General features: G+C 40.1%; 2 protein-coding genes across 11 annotated transcripts in view; one reads left to right on the top strand and one right to left on the bottom strand.

The window, feature by feature from the left end:
• Positions 1-24,700, top strand: part of LOC130164274 (zinc finger protein 260-like) — a 26,850-nt gene extending 2,150 nt beyond the window's left edge. The window contains exons 4-7 of one of the 6 annotated variants that reach the window (XM_056368908.1): positions 9,750-9,828; positions 10,291-10,406; positions 18,932-19,413; positions 24,480-24,700. In XM_056368908.1, the coding sequence (XP_056224883.1) occupies positions 9,750-9,828; positions 10,291-10,406; positions 18,932-19,413; positions 24,480-24,494 (692 nt within the window). In that variant the 3' untranslated portion in view covers positions 24,495-24,700. Of the gene's footprint in view, positions 1-1,065; positions 5,223-5,387; positions 7,933-8,745; positions 9,153-9,749; positions 9,829-10,290; positions 10,407-16,058; positions 18,050-18,931; positions 22,751-24,479 lie in introns of those variants that run through there. The other 5 variants (XM_056368906.1, XM_056368904.1, XM_056368903.1 and 2 more) reach the window with 5 other exon arrangements.
• On the bottom strand, positions 11,170-25,944 carry LOC130164296 (zinc finger and SCAN domain-containing protein 12-like). 5 transcript variants are annotated; one of them, XM_056368944.1, is made up of 4 exons: positions 25,919-25,944; positions 25,006-25,099; positions 24,728-24,858; positions 22,861-23,931 (listed from the first exon to the last, which is right to left on the bottom strand). In XM_056368944.1, exons 2-4 carry the CDS (start codon positions 25,026-25,028, stop codon positions 23,114-23,116), a joined length of 972 nt encoding a protein of 323 aa, XP_056224919.1. In that variant the 5' UTR covers positions 25,029-25,099; positions 25,919-25,944; the 3' UTR covers positions 22,861-23,113. The 5 variants fall into 5 exon arrangements, with proteins under 5 accessions (XP_056224920.1, XP_056224919.1, XP_056224917.1 ...); XM_056368942.1 differs by lacking the exon at positions 25,919-25,944 and adding an exon at positions 25,685-25,877; XM_056368943.1 differs by lacking the exon at positions 25,919-25,944 and adding an exon at positions 25,685-25,877 and having other exon boundaries at positions 24,728-24,843.

The following is a 25,944-nucleotide window of genomic DNA, read 5'->3' as shown; positions in this document are numbered from 1 at the left end:
GCGGTACCCATTTTCTCCCTCTGTCAAAACTGGAGAAGTGAATAACTTTCTTTATAAACTTTTGAATTGTTTAATCTGGAGTTTACTTACAAAAACCACACATCTGCCTTCCACCATGACCCATTAAAACATTAGAGGGGACACATTATGGCCACTTTCATGTTCATCATTTTATCCTTGGTGTCATTCAAAATAGATTTACAAGCTTTCCTTAAGCCTCCCCTCCCCCGAGTCTTCTGATTGGTCAGCTTGCTGGCAATTACACCTTCCGCTCATGTGTTGATGTAAACAAATGTTTCACTGTTACAATAGTGTTTGGGGCTGCCTAATCAGTTTGAGCTTGAAGAAGAATATGATCAATTTCGTCCACCTTCACGAACTGGACTGGGGCAGGAAACAAGCATACCCACTGCCAAGCAGCCTGAAGGAGGGAAATGGCAGAAATGTGGAGAGAAGTGCTTTTAATCAAGAAGCTTGAAAGTCTGCAATAGACTTCACATGGCAATATTAATGACTTGGAAAACTTTCATAAAAAACCCTCTTCTGGCTTTTGTGATCTGTGGACTCTTATGGACTAAAGGAATATAAATAAATGATGAATGGGCAGACAGTCCGACCCCACAACCTCTTCAAGGTAGGGACTCACCACCACTTTGCCGTCTTGTTGGTTTGCGATGCTTGTAAAACTGAAATAATTAAACTGCAGACTGCATAGTTACTGAAAAGGAACTGAATGGTTTTATTGTGGTTGTTGTGGGTCTGATTTTTCCCTGCTCCCACAGCACACCTCCTGAGTTTTGGTGATGCTAAGCTTGAGAGGGCGTTCCTAAAATGTCTGGAATAGGCTGTTTATAGCCTGATTATATTTAGACAGAGCACTGGTGCCACTCAGGTGGGCCGCTGTGGCCATGTCATCTGCATACTGAAAAAGTGTCAACTCCTCACTGCTGCAGGAAATGCTGTTGGTGTCCACAGAGAAGAGTATTGGGGATTCAGTAAAAACACCACTGATTTCAGTGACAATATGAATTGTCCGTAATGTGTGTGTTTCATTGTTCCCTGCAGATGTTCAGCATCTGTTGGTGATTAAAGAAGAGGTTCCCCTTGAATGGAGCCTTAGTCTGGATCAGGAGGACCTGGAGAACCCAAACATTAAAGAGGAACAGGAAGAATTCTGGACCAGTCAGGAGGGAGAGCAGCTTCAACGGATGGAGGAGGCTGATGATACCAAGGTCCCAGTCACTCCTGTCTGTTTGAAGTGTGAGGATGATGAGGAGAAACCTCAGTCTTTACAGCCTCGTCAAAGCCAAGCTAAAAGGAGCAGAGAGGCAGAGCCTCCGTCCAGTAGCTCAGCTGAACTGATGGTAACAGAGGCTGATGGAGAGGACTGTGGAGGATCTGAACCAGACAGGAACTTAGATCCACATGGTCATCTTCAACCAGATACAGATGAACAGGTCTTAGAATCCTCTGAGACTGATAACAGTGAAGATGATTCGAAGGAAACCAGAGCAACATTTAAGGGACAGAAGAATCTCAAATGGCACATGGAAGTCCATACAGGAGAGAAACCATTTGGTTGTAATGATTGTGGGAAGAGATTTAAGGTGAAGGGGGTTCTTACGAGGCACATGAAAGTACATACAGGAGAAAAACCATTTGGTTGTAGTGTTTGTGGGAAGAGATTTAATCGACGGGGGTACCTTTCACTGCACACAAGAGTCCATACAGGAGAGAGCCCATTTGGTTGTAATGATTGTGGGAAAAGATTCAAGCAACAGGTGCATCTTACTAGGCACATGAAAGCACATACAGGAGAGAAACCATTTGGTTGCAGTGTTTGTGGAAAGAGATTTAAGGTGAAGGGGGATCTTACGAGGCACATGAAAGTCCATACCGGAGAGAAACCATTTGGTTGCAGTGTTTGTGGGAAGAGATTTACTCAACAGGCTTACCTTTCACTGCACACAAGAGTCCATACAGGAGAGACACCATTTGGTTGTGATGTGTGTGGGAAAAGATTTAAAAGACAGGGAGAGTTAACTGTGCACACAAGAATCCACACAAAAGAGAAACCGTTCAGTTGCAGTTTTTGTGGCCATCTATTCAGAGATTTTTCAAACAGGATAAAACATATGAGGATATGTAAACACAAACATGTTATTGAAAGCAGCAGCAAGTGAAACTGCAGAGTTGCTGGTTCAGTTGGACTGTAACAGCGTATTACAGCATAGTTGAAATACATTACATGTTTCAAATTTACTGTTATTTGCATGAAAGTGTAACACAATTTAGTTTTAAAACTTATCACATTCTTGCAGATTTGTACTAGGGCTGCACGATCTTAACCTTAGTTCGATCGTCCAATCGTCACCCAGTGCAATTGCTGATAGCCAATATGATCAGCGAGGGTGGTGATGGTGTATAAGTAAAGTACAGACTACATGGGTGTTTGCATCAGAAGTGCATTTGTGTCTGCTGGTCAACAAGCGATTACACTCCTCTGCTCCGTGTTAATCGCATGTAGAGCTGATCTTATAAAATATTTCCGCCTCATCTTTACTAATTAACCATTTGATATACTGAGCGCTTCAGAGGCTACCGGCAACTTTTCAGGAGGAATGTTTCCTTGCATGTTGCTCAATGCATGATTGATGTTTGAAAATCAATCAATACACCTAAAATGTCAATGTGAAAACTTTGACCATTTCAGTGACCGCGACATTTCATCACTTGAAGAAAAAAAGTAGTGGTGCGTCGTTGCGATACGTTCTGGCAGCTCTACACGCTACGTTACCCAACGCAACGTAGTAGTAGTCAAATACCGTCTTTACATTTTCAAAGTCTTAAGCAATCAGCGATCGTTCTAATGATCGTCCATCATCTATGTCATCGTTCACCAGCACAACCTAATTTGCACTTTCTTTTGTTGGGAATATTACATTAAAGATGGTGGAGACCCCATGTTCTTTTTTTGCACAGACAAAAGAACTCACTTCCCCACAATTCCTCACTTTGCACACCTGGGGACGACCCTCCCCCTGGGACATTACTGAGCAGTGAGTGTTGGTCAATGTGTGATATGTGACCCCCCAGGGTGTTACCAGACAGTAAAACCAACACTCCTGCCAGCTGAAGCTCTCTTCATTCTCTAACTTTCCTCTCCTGGAGCAAAAAGACTTCTTGCAGCAGGTTAGCACTGCTACTACATGGCACAATAGCTCTCCTGCAGGTCTGCTCACAGCAGAATCCAACACTCTTTCACACTGCTGTTGAACAGCAGCAATCAAGGTGCCTCTGGGGCTTAACGACCAAGATTAAACCAAATTTATTTAAGCACCAGCGGCTACACTATAAGGTCAGCCTTCTGATTTTCCAAGCAACCAGAGCCACAGCAGAGCTAGCATGGAACAGCTAACTCTGTAAGAAGAACAAAGGAGAAACCAGCAGCCTCCTCAGCAACATCACACAGCCAGACAGGACTTCACGCCATCAGAAGGCAACACAATTCGCTGGATTTTAAACGCAACACTGGAAAGGACATCTCTTTTGTTCCAAGGACTGGGTAATGTTAACTTTTTAGGCTAATCTAACCTAGCATAGTACAGCACAGCTAATCAACAGAAATCTTAACCTTTGTCAATATACATGTACATGTTTGGTTAATGTATCCACTCTACTTGATGGTTGTAATGTCTGCCTAGGTTGCTGGTCAGTCACACTGTTTACTTGGTACTTGTATGTTCACACTCACACCTGTAATATATCCCAGTTATGGAACCTGCATGCAGCTGACCTTCTCTTTTTAATGTGGCACCTTTAGACTACATGAACTAGAGTAAAGAAATTACTCACTCTCCGCCCCCCACACCGCTCCCCATCTTTCATGCTTAGGTCGTGTGGTCACAGCGACCATTTTGAATTGGCATTGCCTTTGTCACACACACATACACACCTGTATTTACCAAAATTAGATGTTGTGTGTTTTACTTTTGCTACATTGAAAATGAATCTCTTTAAGTAAATCTGCTGGTATGTTTAATGATGCAAAAGTGTGAATACTGTCAACCTCTACTCAATAGAATTTCAATCCTTCAATTTTGCCTTAATGTGTATATGGTAATTTGGTTGTATTTATTAAGTTAATTATTAATTGGAGTTCCAGATTGATGGTAATAATTCATACAGAATAAATACTGGCCTATCATTTTCCTGTTTCGGGATGGTGCTCCCAAGGAACTTCAATTGACTGTAATGTTGTTATTTAATATTGACGTTTTAACACTGATATTTTTTAATTTATGATACCCAATAAATTTATAAACAATTGTTGCCCAACTAAATGTTCTTAAGTTGAGTACCAATGCCCATCACTTAAATCGTTTAACCTGATTCTATTTTCTCTAGTGTCTATTTTTGAATATTTGAAAATGTATACTAAGTTACTTTTTCATTGTGACAGTTTGAGTTCATGTATTTTTGTTAGAGCAATAAACAGAGTTTGTTTATTCTGAATTAGAATATTATTTCTTTAAAGTTTGGTAAATGTTTGACATCAGCCATGGACTGTATTTTCCAGTTTAAAACATGTTTGTCTCTTTGCTCTTGAGCATTTCCTTTATAAAGAGTTTGAGTCAAACTGAAATTGATTCTGCACCACTCACGCTGACCACTGCTTTCGTAGGAGTTGTGCAGGGTGCCTTTATCTTCATTTCATTCTTATAAATTAACTTTATTGCTGCTTTGACGCAGCTGCTTTTAATTATAGTTATCTTGAAATGAACTTCAGAAATCTCTTTAGCTCCGCTTTTGGTCTCCACCAACTCCTGAGGGAAAGATCTGGCTGAATAATTGCTAAATGCTCCACTATGTTTGCCAGCTGCTTTCTTACAGTGTCTGTCTGGTGATTGATGCTGAGTAGATAGTGCATAGTGGTTTCTTTTTAGAGCTAGGTAATTATTATTATTCCATCTAGATTTTAATGTTTAACTTGGGGTATACCATCTCTGGTACTTTAAGTTACTGGTGAAACAAGTTGTAACTACTCAGTATTGTCGCATTACTTCGAGACATTGGGTGACTGCTGTTGCAGTGCTTCTCTCATTCAAGAGGAGAATCCAAAGAAGAAATTTTGTACATTTAGCTGATAATATTTTTGTGCTTATGTAACGCATACTTGTAATGAAATATTTTTACATTGATTTACTATTACTTTTAATGAAGTAAAGGATTTGAATACGTTTTCCACCACTGCTGCTTGTTTACAGAATGAATGCTGCAAATCTGCAAAAGAATCATCACTGATGTCACTGACATTCAGTAAAAACTCCAGTGTCTATATGAAGTCACAGTTGTCCATAATGTGTGTGTTTCATTGTTCCCTGCAGATGTTCAGCATCTGTTCGTGATTAAAGAAGAGATTCCCCTTGAGTTAAGCCCTAGTCTGGATCAGAAGGAACCAAAGAGCCCACACATTAAAGAGGAACAGGAGGAACTCTGGACCAGTCAGGAGGGAGAACAGCTTCCAGGTCTGGAGGAGGCTGATGATGCCATGGTCTCACTCACTCCTGTCCATGTGAAGAGTGAAGATGAGGAAGAGAAACCTCAGTCCTCACATTCTCATCGAGGCCAAACTGAAGAGAGCAGAGAGGCAGAGCCTCCGTCCAGCAGCTCAGAAGAACAGATGGAAACAGAGGCTGCTGGTGAGGACTTTGGAGGATCTAAACCAGACAGGAACTTAGATCCACATGGTCATATTCAACCAGATACAGATGTACAGGTCTTAGAGTCCTCCGAGACTGATAACAGTGAAGATGATTGGAAGGAAACCAGAACAAGATTTCAAGGACAGAAGAATCTCACATGGCAAATGGAAGTCCATACAGGAGAGAAACCATTTGGTTGTAGTGTTTGTGGGAAGAGATTTAATCGTCGGGGGAACCTCTCAATGCACACTAGAATCCATACAGGAGAGAAACCATTTGGTTGTAATGATTGTGGGAAGAGATTCAAGCAATTGGTGCATCTTTCTAGACACATGAAAGCACATACAGGAGAGAAACCATTTGGTTGTGATGTTTGTGGGAAGAGATTTAAGGTGAAGGGGGATCTTACGAAGCACATGAAAGTCCATACAAGAGAGAAATCATTTGGTTGTGATGTTTGTGGGAAGAGATTTAAGGTGAAGGGGGATCTTACGAAGCACATGAAAGTCCATACAGGAGAGAAACCATTTGGTTGCAGTGTTTGTGGGAAGAGATTTACTCGACGGGCGTACATTTCACTGCACACAAGAGTCCATACAGGAGAAAGCCCATTTGGTTGTAATGATTGTGGGAAAAGATTCAAGCAATTGGTGCATCTTTCTAGACACATGAAAGCACATACAGGAGAGAAACCATTTGGTTGTGATGTTTGTGGGAAGAGATTTAAAGTGAAGGGGGATCTTACGAAGCACATGAAAGTCCATACAGGAGAGAAACCATTTGGTTGCAGTGACTGTGGGAAGAGATTTACTCAAAAGGGGAACCTTACAATGCACACAAGAGTCCATACAAAAGAAAAACCATTTGGTTGTGATGTGTGTGGGAAAATATTTAACAGACAGGGGGAGTTAACTGTGCACACAAGAATCCACACAAAAGAGAAACCGTTCAGTTGCAGTTTCTGTGGCCATCTATTCAGAGATTTTTCAAACAGAATAAAACATATGAGGACATGTAAACACAAGCATGCTATTGAAAGAAGCAGCAGTAAGTGAAACTGCAGAGTTGCTGGTTCAGTTGGACTGTGACAGCGTATTACAGCATAGTTGAAATACATTACATGTTTCAAATTTACTGTTATTTGTATGAAAGTGTAACACAATTTATTTTAAAAACTTAACTCATTCTTGCCGATTTCTACTGCGGTTGCACGATCTTAACCATAGTTCGATCGTCCAATCGTCACCCAATGCAATTGCTGGTCAACAAGCGATTACACTCCTCTGCTCTATCTCAATCGCACGTAGAGCTGATCTTATAAAATATTTCTGCCTCATCTTTACTAATTAACCATTTTATATACTAGCGCCTCAGAGGCTACCAGCATCTTTTCAGGAGGAATGTTTCCTTGCATGTTACTCAATGCATGATTGATGTTTGAAAATCAGTCAATACACCTGAAATGTTAATGTGAAAACTTTGACCATTTCAGTGACATCGACATTTCATCACTTTGCCAAAAAAAATAGTGGTGCTTCGTTGCGATACGTTCTGGCAGCTCTACACGCTACGTTACCCAACACAACGTAGTAGTAGTCAAATACCGTCTTTATATTTTCAAAGTCATAAGCAGTAAGCGATCGTTCTAATAATCATCCATCATCTATGTCATCGTTCACCAGCACAACCCTAATTTGCACTTTCTTTTGTTGGGAATACTACATTAAAGATGGTGGAGACCCCATGTTCTTTTGTTGCACAGATAAAAGAACTCAGTTGTCCACAATTCCTCACTTTGCACACCTAGGGACGACCCTCCCCCTGGGACATTACTGAGCAGTGAGTGTTGGTCAATGTGTGATATGTGACCCCCCAGGGTGTTACCACATAGTAAAACCAACACTCCTGCCAGCTGAAGCTCTTATCATTCTCTAACTTTCCTCTCCTGAAGCAAAAAGACTTCTTGCAGCAGGTTAGCACTGCTACTACGTCGGACAATAGCTCTCCTGCAGGTCTGCTCACAGCAGAATCCAACACTCTTTGTCACTCTGCTGCTCATCAGCTCTTCATATTCCTCTTCATCATGGCGTCTCCTGCTGCGAATCAATTATTTCCATTTATATTGCTGAAAAGGTGTGTGACTGTCAGTGTTTTATTTTGAAAATTCTGAGCATAAGTGATATTTTTAATTGTACCTCACTAAAGCCAAGTGTATGTTAAAATTAAACACAAATTAATGTGTCACTAATCATTATATTCATTTTATTATTATTATTATTATTAGTAGTAGTAGTATGAGTAATATCAATACTATTGTTATTCTTTAGAACAGTAGAACTTGTTGAGTCTGTCCAACATGTTCTGCCATAGCTGAACTGTGGTGAATCCTGAATTGCTATTGCTATTCAATTTTCCCTATGCTAAAATTAATGCCTGTAATTGAAATGATCCAAAACTTGAACACAAAACACTGGTGTCTACCCTTAAATTCGGCATGCAAGATAACCATAGATCAGCAAGACATGTCGGGAAAATAACCCTAAATCTGCGGACTTCGGCGATAAACAACCCGCCACAGCTGCAGCGCTGCAGAGGAATACAGGAATAATTTTAAATCAAAAAGCTCAATCATTAACTCGTTAGTCAATTACAGTAAAACTGATTTAAAGAGTAGCTCACCTTAATTAAAGAACGGTCTAAGTCTTTCAAACATCAGGTATGAAAAGTGATAGATAGATAAGTATTTGTTAAATAACAGACATGTGAATGTAGTTCGACGCGGCAACTTTGTGCTTTAAAATTTTACGCCTAAAACGGAATGACAAACCGGCTTGTGTGCTGTGTCCGCTGCGTCTCTCCTCATCACAGTAACTATAGGTTAAGTACAGGCTTTCCTTTTTCTTTTATCATTTAAGGTTCAAACGATCGTCACTGCCAGTAGATATGGCACTAGAGTTCCCAACAAGTTCTCAGTACATGTCCAGGTGTGTCAGGTTTGTATGGAAGGAGATTGGGGCCGAATGTGTGTGTGTTTTAATAATACTGACATAAATCTGCCGGTGCTGGTCGTTTACAGAACATTTGATGCTGAAAGAAAAAGGAAAAGTAACGCTTAGCGAAGGTCTCGTTTCTACTCGGATGCCATTAAAGCACGTACTCAAACCGGAAAAGGGCCACGGTGCGAAACAACAGTCATTTGTAGGGAGTAAGATTGTCCAGGAAACGCGGCGGATTGAAGCGAGAGTTGCAGTAAAATGTCTAAGTCCGAGGTTCTGAGAGGTTTTGTTACCGAGAGACTCGCCGCCGCCTCCCAGGAAATCTTAGCGGCCGTGGACGGACTCGTAGCCGGGTACGAGGAGGAGGCGTCGGGCCTCAGACAGGAGATCGACCGGCAGAGGAGACTACTGGAGGTTGTCCTGCAGCCTCGGGTCATACTCAACAAAGCCGGTTGGTCATTCCGTTTTAGGCGTAAAATTTTAAATCCAAGAACCACAAAGTTTCCTCTGTTTCTGAGTGAATCGTCCTCTGCAGCGCGAAGCTGTGGCGGGCTGTTGATCACCGCAGATTCATGGTTGTTTTCCCCACGTGTTGCTGCTCTCTGGTTATGTTGCATGCCAGATGTGCGGTTAGACACAGGTGTTTTATGTTCAGGTGTTGTATCATGTCTTCAGCACATACAGACACATAAATAGTTTTAACATAGGGAAAATGTTTTAGCAAATTTCCAGGATGGAGTTTTGCAGAGATGCTTCTAATTCAGGATTTAACAACTAGTCCAGCTTTGGCAGAACATGTAGGACAGAACCAGCACGTTCTACTATTGTAGATAATAACAATAGTATTGATACTGTTGATACTGCTACTAATAATGATGATGAAAAATGATTGTGACACGTTAACTTGTTTAATTTTTTATGTGAAATTGGTTTCAGTCAGCTAGAATAAACGCGTTACTTCTGCTCAATAATTTCAAAATAAAGCCTCTGTAGTCACACATTTTCAATAATATGAACTGGAAATAATTGATTTCTGCTTTTTGTTCAGGTGGGAAGCGCAGCAGGATCCTCTGCAATGATGAAGAGGATAATGCAGATGAGTATATGAATAACAGAACTCCATCAAGGTTCCTACTTAACTTTTGTTATCATTATTATTTTGTGTGTGTGTATATATATATATATATATATACAGTATATATATCATTTTTTTATTTTATTTTTTTTAAATTCTTTTTTAACTGTATAATTGCAGGTTCTAATGCTGTGTAATTTGCTATGTAGGAAAAGTATCAATGCTGATTTAAATTAATGTTTGGACCAAATATTATCAGACACATTTTTGCTGTATGAAGCTGACTGACTTGAAACCAAAAGGACTACAACCCACTCACATTGATGTATTAAGTCGACATTACAGCTGCTAAAGTTAAAACAGAAATCATAGTTTCCTGTACTTACTTTAATTAATGTTGTGTCGAAAATGGTCATTTGAATCAGGACACCATTAATTTGCAGAAGTCCAGTTGAACTTTAGCTTGCCCATTGTAATTAAAAAAACTGATTTCATATTCACTTTTTTCCTCCAGAGGTCAGTTTGAGCAGGGGAAGCACAGCGGACCTCAGATCAGTGAAGTTCAGAACCACATGGACCTCAGGATGCTCATCCTGGAGGACCAACAGCCTGAAGTACTTTCAAAAAACGGTAATTTTAAAAATCAAATTCAAAGAAATGTAAGTGATTCATGATTGGGTTGTATCTTTTAAGTAATTCAGCATCATGTATGGTTTCCAAAACACTGCGATAGGGAATGACAGCAGCCCTTGAAAATGAGGAGTCCTAAAGTTAGGACTGACACAGCCATTATTTTTAGGAGTTTCTCCTGAATCTGCAAGTTAGGAGCTTCTTTTAGCCTTAAGATGCTTTGTGAATACATGTCCAACAGGTGTTTACCAGCAACTGAATTATCTGCAGAGTTGTCCTCCTCTCTATAACAAATGGACCAGGGGTTTAAAACCAGTAAACGAATAAAGTAGTCTATCCTTAAAATCTGTGATTCACAGACACAGTTCAGTGGACACAGGACAGGACGTCTCCAGTTGCTGGGAGTTGAGCTGTCTGACATTTCTCAGCTTTTCTCTCTGATAACTTAAGATCCATATGTCCGATGACTAAAATCCTCGAAGTGGTTAAAATATATAGATGAAAATGACCAAGGTAATCTTTTTCAGAAACACTTTTTGTTGTATTTATTTAAATTCTCTAAATAGCCCAATAACAATGAACAAATTAAATGCTCTGACAATAAACAGTGTCAATTACCGTGCTGTAAAAACTCCGGTCAATCATTGCGTTCAGCCTGGATGTAATGATCGGCCGGCCTACCCGTCTGTCAACCTCACTAGCATGACTGCGCATACTCTGGCCGTGCACTCGCGCTTACTGCTGCATCACCGAGCTGCTCCTGTTTCAGACAAGTGGTAGTTGCAGGTGAAGAAGAGGAAGAAGACGCACAGTAATGGCAGAGAAAGTTCAACCAATTCCACTTAAGGCCTGGACTTCATCAGCAGCTTCACTCGAAGAAGACAGACGCAGAAAAGGCTGCAACGAAAATAAAATTGGACAATGCAAGAATCAGCACTGACGTAGCTTGATGGAGACAACTGAGGAACAGACAAGATAAAAAGTGACTCGATTGTGGCTGTATTTATGTTACACAGGTAATTACGTTGTTTGTTTTGGTTTGGGAAGTGGGGGGGGGGTGTAAATACCTGCTTCATAAGTTGTTTTGGCTATTTAATCATAAACCTACTTATGTTTTATGTATTAGCCAAAGCTAACATTAGATAACGCAATGGGTGTAAGCAACATCAGCTGTGCTAGTAGACAGTGTAGCTATGTTTACACATAACGTTGCCTTGTATGTAATCTGTGCAGCCTATTTGTTTGGCAATATCTTTAGTGTAGTTGTGATGAGCAGATGTCATTTCATAGTCTTTATCTTTATGTCTGTAACGACTGCGAATGGGACTTTGTGTTTTGTGTTTTTTTAGTTGTGATAAAGACTCAACTTCCATACCATTTTAAAATGGGGATTGATGAGACCACCACCCCCGCTCCACCTCCACCATTTCAGTTTCTCTCCCAACTGTGAGTGCAACTTTATGTGACGGGGAAGTAGCTTAGCTCTTCAAACCGCTAAGAATCAGGTCGTTGTCGACGCGTTTACAAATATACAAAGCTTTTAAGACGGTGTTAGGTTGGTGTAATTGTTTAGACCACTATCAATGTAAATGCACCCTCCTTTCTTGTGTAGCTCTTTTGTTATACATTCATGAATTCCTCACAATATTGGTTCATGTAGTCCTACTTTAGCCTACAAGTTGAGACCATTTCTCATATTAGAAAAATATTATTGAATTAATGATTCGTGTACCTGTCTGTCAGCCACACATAACTGCACTAACCAACCCTCTCAAATAAGTATTTTATACCCATTAAACCAACTTCCTCTCAGCAAAATAACCTTAGAGCTGTATTTCTATGTAGCAATAGTCCTGTGTGATATACATCCTATAAAGAGATTTATATCTAGTTATCTAAATGTCATTATTGTTGAGTTGATGGCTAATTGTGATTATTCTTTCTATAAGGCAGTCGCTGTCATAGCAGAAGAAGATAACCACAGCGCCCACATGATGCCACATATAGAGCCTGACCCGTCAGCCAACACTCACCTCTGCCTATAATCCATAGTAAATATATTGTGTATGGCAATGATACATGTGTATATATTTTGCATTGTTAAAAGTATTTCAGTAATGTTATATATATATATTTATGTCCATAAAAATACAATAAACAAGTTTCATACCACATTGGATTAGTATTTTTTGTGTAGCATACAAAGTTATACTAAATGAATTTGGTTCACTGTTTATGCTGTAAGTTTAAGGAAAAAGGCATTCAAAAAAGTCAGAACAGATTGTTCATATAAAGAAGAATGCAAAATAATAAAATACAAATTTGAATATTTACACAAGTTATGTATAAAAATATTACTTGGTATTCTCCTGGGAAAAGGGACAGCAAAATACTTGATACAGTACCAGTCAAAAGTTTGGACACACTGTCCTGAACTTTTGACTGGTACTGTATATGATTCCCTTTGTGGCAGCATGAAAACACAGGGGTTGTGATGTTGTGTTTTCCCTTACACATGTGTGGACATTTCTGGCTAATGCATCAGGTAGAAAGACCTGTAACCGGAGGGCCTGGTTCAGGAGCATCTGCTGATGTCATTTGTAACATACCAAACACCAATCTTGGATCACAGAGCTCAGACAGAGCTGCAGCAGGTGATGCAATGTTTTTTCATAGACATGCAGCTTCAAAGCAGCAGGTTCAAAAGAAACGTTAGTTGTACTAGTAGTATAGCTAACTTAGTATTAATAGTGTAGCTAAGTCTGTTGATGTTTTAGCTTTGCCTGATATATAACCTTAGTTATTGCCATATTACCAAACATACTAGCTTGACAGCAGTGAGTAACAGTCTTGTTGGTTGTTTACATTCATTATGGTAATCTTATACACTCACTGGCCACTTTATTAGGTACACCTATCTAGTACCGGCTTGGACCCCCTTTTGACTTCTTTATTCTTCGTGGCATAGATTCAGTTGGTCCATATTGACATGATAGCATCACATAGTTGCTGATGATTTGTCAGCTGCCTATCCATGATGCACATCTCCCGTTCCCGTTACATCCCAAAGGTGCTCTATTGGATTGAGATCTAGTGGCTGTCAAGGCCATTTGAGTACAGTGAACTCACTGTCATAATCAACAAACCAGTTTGAGATGATTTGAGCTTTGTGACATGGTGTGTTATCCTGCTGGAAGAAGCCATCAGAAGATGGGTACACCGTGGTCATAAAAGGACGGACATGGTCAGCAACAATACTCAGGTAGGCTGTGGCGTTTGAACGACGCTCATTTGTTACTAAGTGTGCCAAGAAAATATCCCCCACATCATTACACCACCACCACCAGCCTGAACCGTTGATACAAGGCAGGATGGATCCATGCTTTCATGCCAAATTCTGACCCTACCATCTGAATGTCGTAGCAGAAATCCAGACTCATCAGACCAGGCAACGTTTTTTCCAATCTTCTATTGTACAACGTTGGTGAGCCCGTGTGAATTGTAGCCTCAGTTTCCTGTTCTTACCTGACAGGAGTGGCCCCGGTGTGGTCTTCTGCTGCTGTCGCCCATCTGCTTCAAGGTTCGACGTGTTGTGCTTTCAGAGATGCTCTTCTGCTTACCTCGGTTGTAAGAAGGTTGTTATTTGAGTTACTGAGTTGCTTTTCTATCAGCTCAAACCAGTCTGGCCATTATCCTCTGATCTCTGGCATCAACAAGGCATTTTCACCCTTACAACTGCCGCTCACTGGATATTTTCTCTTTTTCGGACCGTTCTCTGTAAACCCTAAAGATGGCTGTGTGTGAAAATCAGTAGATCAGCAGTTTCTGAAATACTCAGACTAGCCTGACTGGCACCAACAACCATGCCACATTCAAAGTCACTTAAATCACCTTTCTTCCCTATTCTGAAGCTCGGTTTGAACTTCAGCAGATTGTGTTGACCATGTCTACAAGCTAAATGCATTGAGTTGCTTCCATGTGATTGGCCTATTAGATATTTGCGTAAACGAGCAGTTGAACAGGCGTACCTAATAACGTGGCTGGTGAGTGTATGTTTTTCTTACTTGTGAATGTCACTCCGTATTGGGATATCACAACGGAGTGGCCTTGGAGGGATGCCTGAAGGGACAGTGTGGGTTTTTTTTTTGGTAGGATACTTTCAAAATCTAGCTAACTCAGGCTTACATCTCCCAGATTACCTACTCCAGCTTTTAAATTAAATAAAAGTATGTTTTGAGCATCTGAAGGCAACCATTAACCCATGATCATAGGGGATGTGATGTCATTGACAAGCGACCAAATGACACAGAGCTTTGCCATATTAAACTTATGTATTTCTCTAGGTTTGAGAATTGCTGGAAACATTTGGGATAATGTAAGGTCACAACTAAAAAATATATAACAAATATATAACATAGGTGTAGTCATTTTGAGACACGTTAAAGTGGAAAAGTTACATATTATAACTCTAAAGGGTCAGTTCACCCGAATCATTGACCAGATGACTACAACTACAATTACCACCCATGTCTTGCTGTAAACAAATGGTTCACTGTTACAATGGCATTGGTGCTGCCTAATCAGTTTGAGCCATAGTTGCCACCTTTTTATGTGAAAAAAGGTGGCAACTGGTTTACATTATTCACAGCACTTTGAGGAGAAAACAAGTACTAGAATCATTTTATTTCCAAATATGGGATGATCTCGTATTATACGGGATGGGTGGCAACCCTATTCACCTGTTTGAAGAGCCACAAAATCAAGTCGCTACCTTCCTCGGGCAGGAGGTGGTTCATATTCTTCTTCTTTGGCAGTTTCGGATGGCTCTGCCTGATGCACGGATTACGATACAGCGCCACTACTTTGCCGTAGTGACATGCAGCCGCACTTGCAGTTACAAACATCAAATCCACAGAGAACCGAGAAAACAAGTACTAGAATTTGGCGGGAGGCTGAGGTGGCACAAAATTTGATGCAGGCAGCCGCCTCGCAATTCTCTTTGGAGGAAAAACCCTGACCAAGCCTACCCACTGCCAGGCAGCCTGAAGGAAGGAATTGGCAGAGATGTGGAGAGAAGTGCTGTGAATAAAGATGCTTGGCAGTCTGCAATAGACTTGACGATATTAATGACTTGGAAAACTTAAAATACCCTTCTTGCTTTTGCGATCTGTGGAATCTTCTGGACTAAAGGAATATAAATAATTGAGGAATGGACAGTCTGACTTCACAACCCCATCAATGTAGGGACTCACCACCACTTTGCCGTCTTGCTGGTTTATGATGCTGGTGACTCTGAATTAATAAAACTTTGGTGTGTGAGTTACTGAAAAATTAACTGAACAGTTAAATTGTGGTTGTTGTGGGTCTGATTTTTCTCTGCTCTTACAGCACAGCTCCTGAGTTTTGGTGAGGTTGAGCTTGAGAGAGTTTTTCCAAAATGTCCAGACCAGGTTGTTTACAGCCTGATTGTTTTCAGACAGAGCACTGGTGCCACGTCATCTGCAGACTGAAAAAGTGTAATTCACTGCTGCAGGAAATGCTGTTGGTGTCCACAGAGAAGAGAATGGAGGGTTCAGTAAAGACACCAGTGATATCAGTGACAATATGAAGACACCGTTTTTCATAATGTGTGTGTTTCATTGTTCTCTGCAGATGTTCAGCATCTGTTGATGATTAAAGAAGAGGTTCCCCTTGAGTTGAGCTCCCGTCTGGATCAGGAGGACCCAGTGAGCCCACACATTAAAGAGGAACAGGAGGAACTCTGGACCAGTCAGGAGGGAGAACAGCTTCCAGGGCTGGAGGAGACTGATGATACCAACGTCCCACTCACTCCTGTCCATGTGAAGAGAGAGGATGACGAGGAGAAACCTCAGTCTTCACAGCCTCATCCAAGCCGAACTGAAGAGAGCAGAGAGTCAGAGCCTCCGTCCAGTAGCTCAGTTGAACAGATGGAAACAGAGGCTGATGGAGACGACTGTGGAGGATCTGAACCAGACAGGAACTTAGATCCACATGGTCATCTTCAACCAGACACAGATGAAGAGGCCACAGAGTCCTCCGAGACTGATGACAGTGACGTTGATTGGAAGGAAACCAGAGCACCTGAGTCATGTTTGAAAATTAATAAGGTCCATGTTAGTGATACAGGATTTAAAAGTAGTGAAAAGCCTTTCAGCTGCTCTGAGTGTGGGAAAAGATTTACCACGAAGTGGGTTATGCGGACACACATGAGAGTCCATACAGGAGAGAAACCGTTTGGTTGTAATGATTGTGGAAAAAGATTTCACAGACATGACTATCTTAAGATGCACATCAGATTCCATACAGGAGAGAGACCATGTGGTTGTGATGTTTGTGGGAAAACATTTAAGCGGCAGTCTGAACTTAATGTCCACAAGAAAGTCCATACAGAAGAGAAACCGTTTGATTGTGATGTTTGTGGGAAAAAATTTAAGCAGCAGTCGGCAGTTAAACTCCACATGAAAATCCATACAGAAGAGAAACCGTTTGTTTGTGATGTTTGTGGGAAAAAATTTAAGGTAAAAGGGAACCTTGCAACGCACAGGAGAAACCATATAGAGGAGAAACCGTTTGGTTGTGATGTTTGTGGGAAAACATTTAACCGGCAGAGTTATCTTAAGGTGCACATGAAAGTCCATTTAGGAGGGAAACGGTTTGGTTGTGACGTTTGTGGGAAAAAATTCAACCGGCGGGATTATGTTAAGGTCCACATGAGAGTCCATACAGGAGAGAAACCCTATGCTTGTGATGTTTGTGGAAAAACATTTAAGCGACAGACAGACCTTAAGGTGCACATAAGAGTCCATACAGGAGAGAAACCGTTTAGTTGCTGTTTGTGTGGCAAGCAATTCATAAGTTATACAAACAGGCAAAATCACTTTAAGAGATGTAAACGCAAACATGTTACTGAGGGCAGCAGTAGTAACTGAAGCTGCAGAGTTGCTGGTTGAACTGAACTAGAAGAGCATAGTTTTTGTGTGTTACTCAAGTGAACTGTAACATTTTTATTAATTCTTGCACACTTGTATTTTCTTTTTGTTTAAGTGAGTTTTGTCCTCTCTCACATTTGTATTCTTGAATATTTGAAAATGTATACTAAATTACTATTTGGGCTGCACAATATACCACAAAAAGAAAAAATCCCATTGCCATTATTTTGGCAGATACTGTCATTTCAATTGAATTTAATTTTTCATGAAAAAAATGTAAAATGATGTGATTTTTACGGAAGAGAATACAGGCCATGTGAATTTTTTTTCCCGCAGAATTCTGAGTTTAAAGTCAGAATGAAAAAAAAAAAAAAAGTTCAAATGTGGCTGTAATATTGTTACATAGATTTTTGTTGAGTCTTGTACCAAAGAAACATTTTCCTTTACTACTTCCTTGTTAGCATCACAACACTTGTGGTGCTAACAAGGCACAAAAATGTTGTGACACATTTTATCTTGATCAAAAAAATTGTAGCACCTTCGTTTTTGATATTGCACTTGGACATAATGGGATTTTGAAAAAATTCCGATTAATTGTGCAGCTTTGATTAGTATTCCCATTTAAGGTAAAGAAGTTTTGTGACAGCTTGAGTAAATGTAATTGTTTGAAATAAATTCACATTTAATTTACAAGGAATTTTGATTTTTTTTTTCTGTCTGAAGAACAGTGTATATTTTTTTGACATTGGCCATTTAGTGTATTTTCTGGTTTAAAATGTTTTTCATCTCTTTTCCTTTCGAACATTGTAATGTTAAGAGTTTGATTCTAATCGGAATTCATTCTGCACCATAATGACAGGATGATAAAGGTGCTTTGGCAGGAGTGGTGCAGGGTTCATACTGTCAGAAAAGCCATTTAGATTTGCTTCATTACTAATATGAAGCAGCTGCTTTATAATGTAGTTTGTTTGAAACTGACGCCAATACTCTCATTAAACTCAAGTTTTGGTATCCACCAACTCTTGAGAGAAAGATGTGGCTCATTAGCTGCTAAATGCTGCAGTATGTGCACCGGCTGCTCTTTAACAGTGTCCTAGTGGTTGATGCTGAGCAGAGGGTCTATGGTGTTTTTTTTCGTTTTGTTTTTTTTTAGCTGTGTAAATTGTTATTATTCCATTCAGATTTTAATGTTTAACTTGGGGTAGACCGTCTCTGGCACTTTTGGTTACTGGCTAAACAAGTTGTAACAGTTCAATATTGTATTATTTTGAGACACTGGGTCACACATGTTGCAGTGTCTTTTTAAATCTAGGGGAGAGTCTGAACAAGATATGTTGGTACATTTAGCTGATACATGTGTTTTAAATACAGCACTACAATCAAATATTTTTACGTTGTTGTACTACTAATATCAATTAAGTAAAGGGTCTGAATACTTCTTCCTCCCCTGCTGCTTGTTTTTAGAATGAATGCTGCAAATCTGCAAAAGAATTATCACTGATGTCACTGACATTCAGTAAAGACTATATGAAGTCACAGTTGTCCATTATGCGTGTGTTTCATTGTTCCCTGCAGATGTTCAGCATCTGTTGATGATCGAAGAAGAGGTTCCCCCTGAGTTGAGCCCTAGTCTGGATCAGGAGGAACCAAAGAGCCCAAACATTAAAGAGGAACAGGAAGAACTCTGGACCAGTCAGGAGGGAGAACAGCTTCCAGGGCTGGAGGAGACTGATGATACCAAGGTCCCACTCACTCCTGTCCATGTGAAGAGTGAGGATGACGAGGAGAAACTTCAGTCTTCACAGCCTCATCCAAGCCGAACTGAAGAGAGCAGAGAGGCAGAGCCTCCGTCCAGCAGCTCAGCTCAGCAGATGGAAACAGAGGCTGATGGAGACGACTGTGGAGGATCTGAACCAGACAGGAACTTAGATCCACATGGTCATCTTCAACCAGACACAGATGAACAGGTCACACAGTCCTCCGAGACTGAAGACAGTGAAAATGATTGGAAGGAAACCAGAACACCTGAGTCAGGTTTGAAAAGTAAAGAAGTCCATGTAAGTGATACAGGATGTAACTCTGATGTGAAGCCTTTCAGCTGCCCTGAGTGTGGGAAAAAAATTAGAAGAATGCGGGTTCTGCAGAAACACATAAAAATACATACAGCAGAGAAACCATTTGGTTGTGATGTGTGTGGGGAACATTTTAAGCGAAAGATTCATCGTAAGAGGCACATGAAAGTCCATATAGGGGAGAGACCATTTGGTTGTGATATTTGTGGGAGGAGATTCAAGTCGAGGGGATACCTTTTTTGCCACATGAAAGTCCATACTGGAGAGAAACCATTTAGTTGTGATGTTTGTGGGAAAGAATTTAGGGCAAAGTGGTGCCTTATTGGCCACATGAGAGTCCATTCAGTAGAGAAACCGTTTAGTTGTGATGTTTGTGGAAGAGGATTTAAGTCGAAGGGGAACCTTATGGGCCACATGAGAGTCCATTCAGGAGAGAGACCATTTAGTTGTGATGTGTGTAGGAGAACATTTAAGCAAAATATGACTCATAAGAGGCACATGAAAATCCACACAGGAGAAAAACCCTTTGCTTGTGATGTGTGTGGAGAAAAATTCAAGCGAACGATTCATCGTAAGAGGCACATGAAAATCCACACAGGAGAAAATCCATTTGTTTGTGATGTGTGTGGAGAAAAATTCAAGCGAAAGAGTCATCATAAGAGGCACATGGTGATCCATACACGAGAGAAAGTGTTTAGTTGCAGTTTTTGCAGCAGACTATTCACGTATTGGTCAAACTTCAAGAAGCATGAGGAGACATGTAAACTCAAGCGTGTTACTGAAGGCAGCAGCAACTGAAGCTTCATGTTGCTGGTTGAACTGAACTGGAAGATCTCATCACTGTAATCGAAGTGCTGACTTCCTGTTGAAGTTTCTATAAGAGTCGCACAAGTTGACTGTGATATTTGATGCCATTGTAACACATTTTTATTTTCTTTTATTTTGTAACTGGGTTTCATCATTGCTCACGTTTGAAACTGTATCTAAATTTTGTTTTCATGTGACAGTTTGAGTTCATGTGTTTTGTTTGGGAAATGAATTCAGAGTTAATTTAATTCAGTAACTGATGAAACAAGTTGTAACTGTTCTATTGTTGTTGTTTTCAGACATTGACTTAATGAAGAGGAGAATCCAAAGAAAATATTTTATACATTTAGCTGATACTTTTTTACTTATTTTTAAGTTGGATTTTAAATGCAGTGTTAGTACTTAAATCACATTACTTTTAATAAAGTAGAGAATACCTCTTCCTCCACTTTTGATTGTTTCCAAATGAACCTCCAATTGCAAATCTGCAAGAATCATCAATGATTTCACTGACATTCAGTAAAGACTTCAGTGATTTAAGTCTCAGAGGAACTTTAAGTTGCACATTAGAAAACATACGGGAGAGAAACCATATGGTTGCGCTGCTTGCGGGAAAAGATATAACGGACAGCAGCAGCTGAAGGACGACAGTCCATACAGGAGAGAAAGCATTTCGCTGCAGTGTTTGCGTTACGAGGCACATGATGATCCATACAGGGGAGACATCGATCAGTTACTGTTTGTATAACTTAAAAATTGCTTGCCACACAAACTCAAGTGTGTTACTGAGGGCAGCAGCAGGAACTGAAGTTTTCATAGTTGCTGGTTGAACTGAGGCGAAGAGCTCATCACAGCATAATTCAAATGCTGCATTTAAGTTGCATTTACTGTTGAAGTTTGCATGAAAGAGTGTTGACAATTAACTGTAATATTTGATGTCGCTCTTTCACATTTGTATTTTCTTTTATTGTTGAACTGGTTTTTAATCATCTCTCACATCTGTACTTTTGAATATTTGAAACTGTATACTAAATTCCTTTTTCATTGTGACAGTCTGAGTTCATGTATTTTTGTTAGAGAAATAAATAGTTTTATTCTGAATTAGAATGAAGTTATTGGGTGAAGGCTGTTGCAGTTCTCTCTCAATCCAGAGGAGAGTCCAAAGGAAATATTTTATACATTTAGCTGATGATACTTTTTTACTTCTATTTAAGTAGGATTGTAAATGAAGTATTAGTATTTGTAATAAAACATTTTTACATTGTTATATTAGTTCTTTGAATAAAGTAAACCTCCAACTGAAAATCTGCAAGAATCATCACTGATCTCATTGACATTCAGTAAAGACAGCAGTGATTTCAGACAGGTTCATGTTGTGGTGCATAAATACAGGAGAGAAACCATTTGGTTGTGATGTTTGCTGGAAAAACTTTAAGCTAAATGGGTTCTGAACATTTTAATATTAACTCTCATTTCGTCAAGATTTAATTCTGCACCGTAGATCTGTTTATAGGGTAAAAGATGAGGCCTTAACGCTACCAAACCAACAGTCCAAGTTAATTCAATCTTTGTTTGGCAATAATTTCAATATTTCTGTTGCAAAAGAAGACACACCTATCAATGTAAACGGACAGTGAAGCGTAGCTCTAAAGCAAACACGGGGTCAAACTTCTCATTTTAAAGTCCACATGTCAAATATTCCATCAAACCCAAAAGCGGTTCTATTTAAAGGCAACAAATATAGTTTCCTTACCCTTACGTGGTCATTTCGAGTCTATCCACATGATTTTCCAGGGAAGTTGACTGAGATTTCCATGTAGTGCATGTTTAGTGGTACTACTGATTAAAAACACAGTGCCATCGTTTTCTACATCTCGCCAGGTTTCGAACGGGATGTCACACTCCTACGAGACTTGGTTTCTCACAATACTACACCCGTGTATAAGTACTAGAGACTTTCGGCACAGATTAGGATTTTACACATGACGCACAACAGATTCAACCTTTATTGTATCTTGAACTTTGTATCTAGTAGGTTTTATGTTTATTTTTCACTTTTACAATGTCTACGAAGTAAAATCAACATAAGATAGCAGTTGTGGCACACTTTGGGTACCTTGACTATCCAAGTGTCCAAATGGAGAGACAGTCTGGCCCCATTCCTACTAGAAGCTTTCTTGAATTTCTACCTACATTGTTAGAGTTGTAGTCATGAAGTTGCTGAATGAAACCAGTGGCATCCCAGTGCATGGGACCATTGTTCTCATGGTGTAATCCATTGTTTGATATAAAATAAATTCTAGGTGAGGAAAAAATATATAATTTTTCCTTTGGTTTATCAAAGTTTACTCAGCTATAGTAACAGTCACAATGTTACTGACACATGGAATAACTTCTCTGAGGTCTTACCTATCCATACTGACCCAGCTCTTGCAAATGGACCTGATGGTTGTGGAGCTATTCTTGATCTATTTTGGATACGACTGTCTAGGTGAGGAATACTACCAACATCCAGATTTTAGGCTTAGGGCTTAACAGGTTCAAATCTTTGACAAAAGAGACCAATATATTTTAAGGAGAAAATTCACTCAATGGCCAAAGTCAAAACAACATACACCAGACAAATGCATATTAAATTCTGAATTTATTTCACAACCAAAAATATATTCACCTGAGGTGTAACAGAACTTTGTTACGTTAAATGCGAATAGTAGTTTAGTAAAAATATATTCAAAAATACAACTCAGATAAACAATAGAAGTAAATACAGATAATAAAGAATTACTAAGGATATTACAGTTAACCGTGATCGATGCTCGCCATTGTAATTATGCTGAAATGAGGCTCTTTCAGTTCAACCTGCAACTCTGCTGCTTCACTAAGTGCTGCTGCCCTTAATAACAAACTTGTGTTTACATATCTGCATATGTCTTATCCTGTTTGAAGAAGCTGTAAATGGATGGCTACAAAAGCTGCAACTGAACAGTTTCTCTTCCGTATGGACTCTTGTGTGCCCTTTAAGGTTTTCCCGACGATTAAATCTCTTACCACAAACACCGCAACCAAATGGTTTCTCTCCAGTATGCACGTACATGTGCCTCTTAACTACCCCCCGCCACTTAAATCTTTTCCCACAAACATCACAGCTAAATGGTCTCTCTCCTGTATGGACTCTTGTGTGCATATTTAACGACGTCCGTCGCTTAAATCTCTTCCCACAAACACTGCAATCAAATGATTTCCCAGCTGTATGGACTTCCTTCCAATCAATGTCACTGTCTTCAGTCTCGGAGGAATCTAAGACCTGTTCATCTGTGTCTGGTTGAAGGTGACCATGTGGATCTAAGTTCCTGTCTGGTTTATATCTTCCACAGTCGTCTCCATCAGCCTCTGTTTCCATCTGCTGAGCTGAGCTGCTGGACGGAGGCTCTGCCTCTCTGCTCCTTTCAGTTTGACTTGGATGAGGCTGTGAAGACTGAGGATCATCATCATCATCCTCTCTCTTCACATGGACAGGAGTGAGTGGGACCATGGTATCATCAGTCTCCTCCAACCTTTGAAGCTGTTCTCCCTCCTGACTGGTCCAGAGTTCCTCCTGTTCCTCTTTAATGTTTGGGCTCTCTGGTTCCTCCTGATCCAGACGAGGGCTCAACTCAGGGGGAACCTCTTCTTTAATCACGAACAGATGCTGAACATCTGCAGGGAACAATGAAACACAGGCATAATGGACAACTGTGACTTCATATAGTCTTTACTGAATGTCAGTGACATCAGTGATGATTCTTTTGCAGATTTGCAGCATTCATTCTGAAAACAAGCAGCAGGGGAGGAAGAAGTATTGAGACCCTTTACTTCATTAATGTAATAGTACAACAACCTAAAAATATTTGATTAGAACAAGTTCTGCAATTAAAATCCTTCTGTGTAACATTTCATTTTCAGTAAATGTTAGACAGCTCAGTTCCCAGCCACTGGAGACGTTGTGTTCTGTGTCGGAAAATCACTGATTCTTAAAGTGAAACTGTTTCATGGGTTTTTCCACTGTTTTCATTCCCTGGTCCGTTTGTTTCGGGGAGGATGACTCCTCTGTGGATAATTGGCCTATCCGTAATAACCTGTTGATATTTAGATTTTCTCTTTAATCTGTCCGTCGTTCAGCGTCAGTGAAACACTGACTGTAAATGTGAAACTGTTTCATTGATTGTTTTTTACAGTTCTAAAGATCAGGTCTGTTTGATTTCCAGAACGACGGACACTGAAAGAATCAAAACTGGGAGAAGATGGCGGTGATGGAGACAACAACTCCCATGAGGCCACACTATTTCATGACGTCATCCAACGCCATCTTTTGTCATTATTTGGATTGAGAGACACCTGGAGGCAGAAGTTACATACTGTGCGTTTAAAGGACAGAGATGATCTTTCCTGTGTGAATAATAAAACATTGTCCCCAGTTCCCCATACATTTATTTTAATTCACTTTTTAAATGACCTTTTTTTGAAGGTACTTTGGTCTGTAGGTTCTCCTGGAATCGGATCCTGAGGTCCACGTGGTTCTGAGTTTCACTGATCTGAGGTCCGCTTTGCTTCCTCTGCTCTAACTCACCTCTGGAAGACAAAGACCTGGAATCAAATGTATAAATGTATTGAATCGAGAATCGTTTTTGAATCGAGAATCAATTTTGAATCGAATCTTGTGATTTTCTGAATCGTGCACCCCCAGTAAACATGTGGACAAAATAATAATGACAACAAAAGTTAAGTAGGAACCTTGATGGAGTTCTGTTATTCATATCCAGATTCTTGTCGTACTCATCTTCGTTATCCTCTTCATCATGGCGGAGTCTCCTGCTGCGCTTCACACCTGAACAAAAAGCAGAAATCAATTATTTCCACTATATATTGCTGCAAATGTGCGTGACTGTGAGTATTTTATTTTGAAACTATTGAACAGAAGTGATATTGTTTATTCCAGCTCACTAAAGCAAGTTTTACAGAAAAAATGAGAAAAATTAATGTTTCACAATCATTTTTGATCATCATTATTAGTAGCAGTATCAACAGTATCAATACTATTGTTATTATCTACAATAGTAGAACGTGCTGGTTCTGTCCTACATGTTCTGCCAAAGCTTGACTAGTTGTTAAATCCTGAATTAGAAGCATCTCTGCAAAACTCCATCTTGAAAATTTGCTATTCAATTTCCTTTATGTTAAAGCTAAAGTCTGTATGTGCTGAAGACATGATACAACACCTGAACATAAAACACCTGTGTCTAACCGTACATCTGGCATGCAACATAACCAGGGAGCAGCAACACGTGGGGAAAACAACCATGAATCAACAGCCCGCCACAGCTTCGCGCTGCAGAGGACGATTCACTCAGAAACAGAGGAAACTTTGTGGTTCTTGGATTTAAAATTTTACGCCTAAAACAGAATGACCAACCGGCTTTGTTGAGTATGACCCGAGGCTGCAGGACAACCTCCAGTAGTCTCCTCTGCCGGTCGATCTCCTGTCTGAGGCCCGACGCCTCCTCCTCGTACCCGGCTACGAGTCCGTCCACGGCCGCTAAGATTTCCTGGGAGGCGGCGGCGAGTCTCTCGGTAACAAAACCTCTCAGAACCTCGGACTTAGACATTTTACTGCAACTCTCGCTTCAATCCGCCGCGAAAATCTTACTTGACTATTGTTCCTCGCGACTCTTC

Source organism: Seriola aureovittata, chromosome 23 (genome assembly GCF_021018895.1).
Source record: "Seriola aureovittata isolate HTS-2021-v1 ecotype China chromosome 23, ASM2101889v1, whole genome shotgun sequence".
NCBI classification, from domain to species: Eukaryota; Metazoa; Chordata; class Actinopteri; order Carangiformes; family Carangidae; genus Seriola; species Seriola aureovittata.
This window is presented reverse-complemented; position numbering and strand designations above follow the sequence as displayed.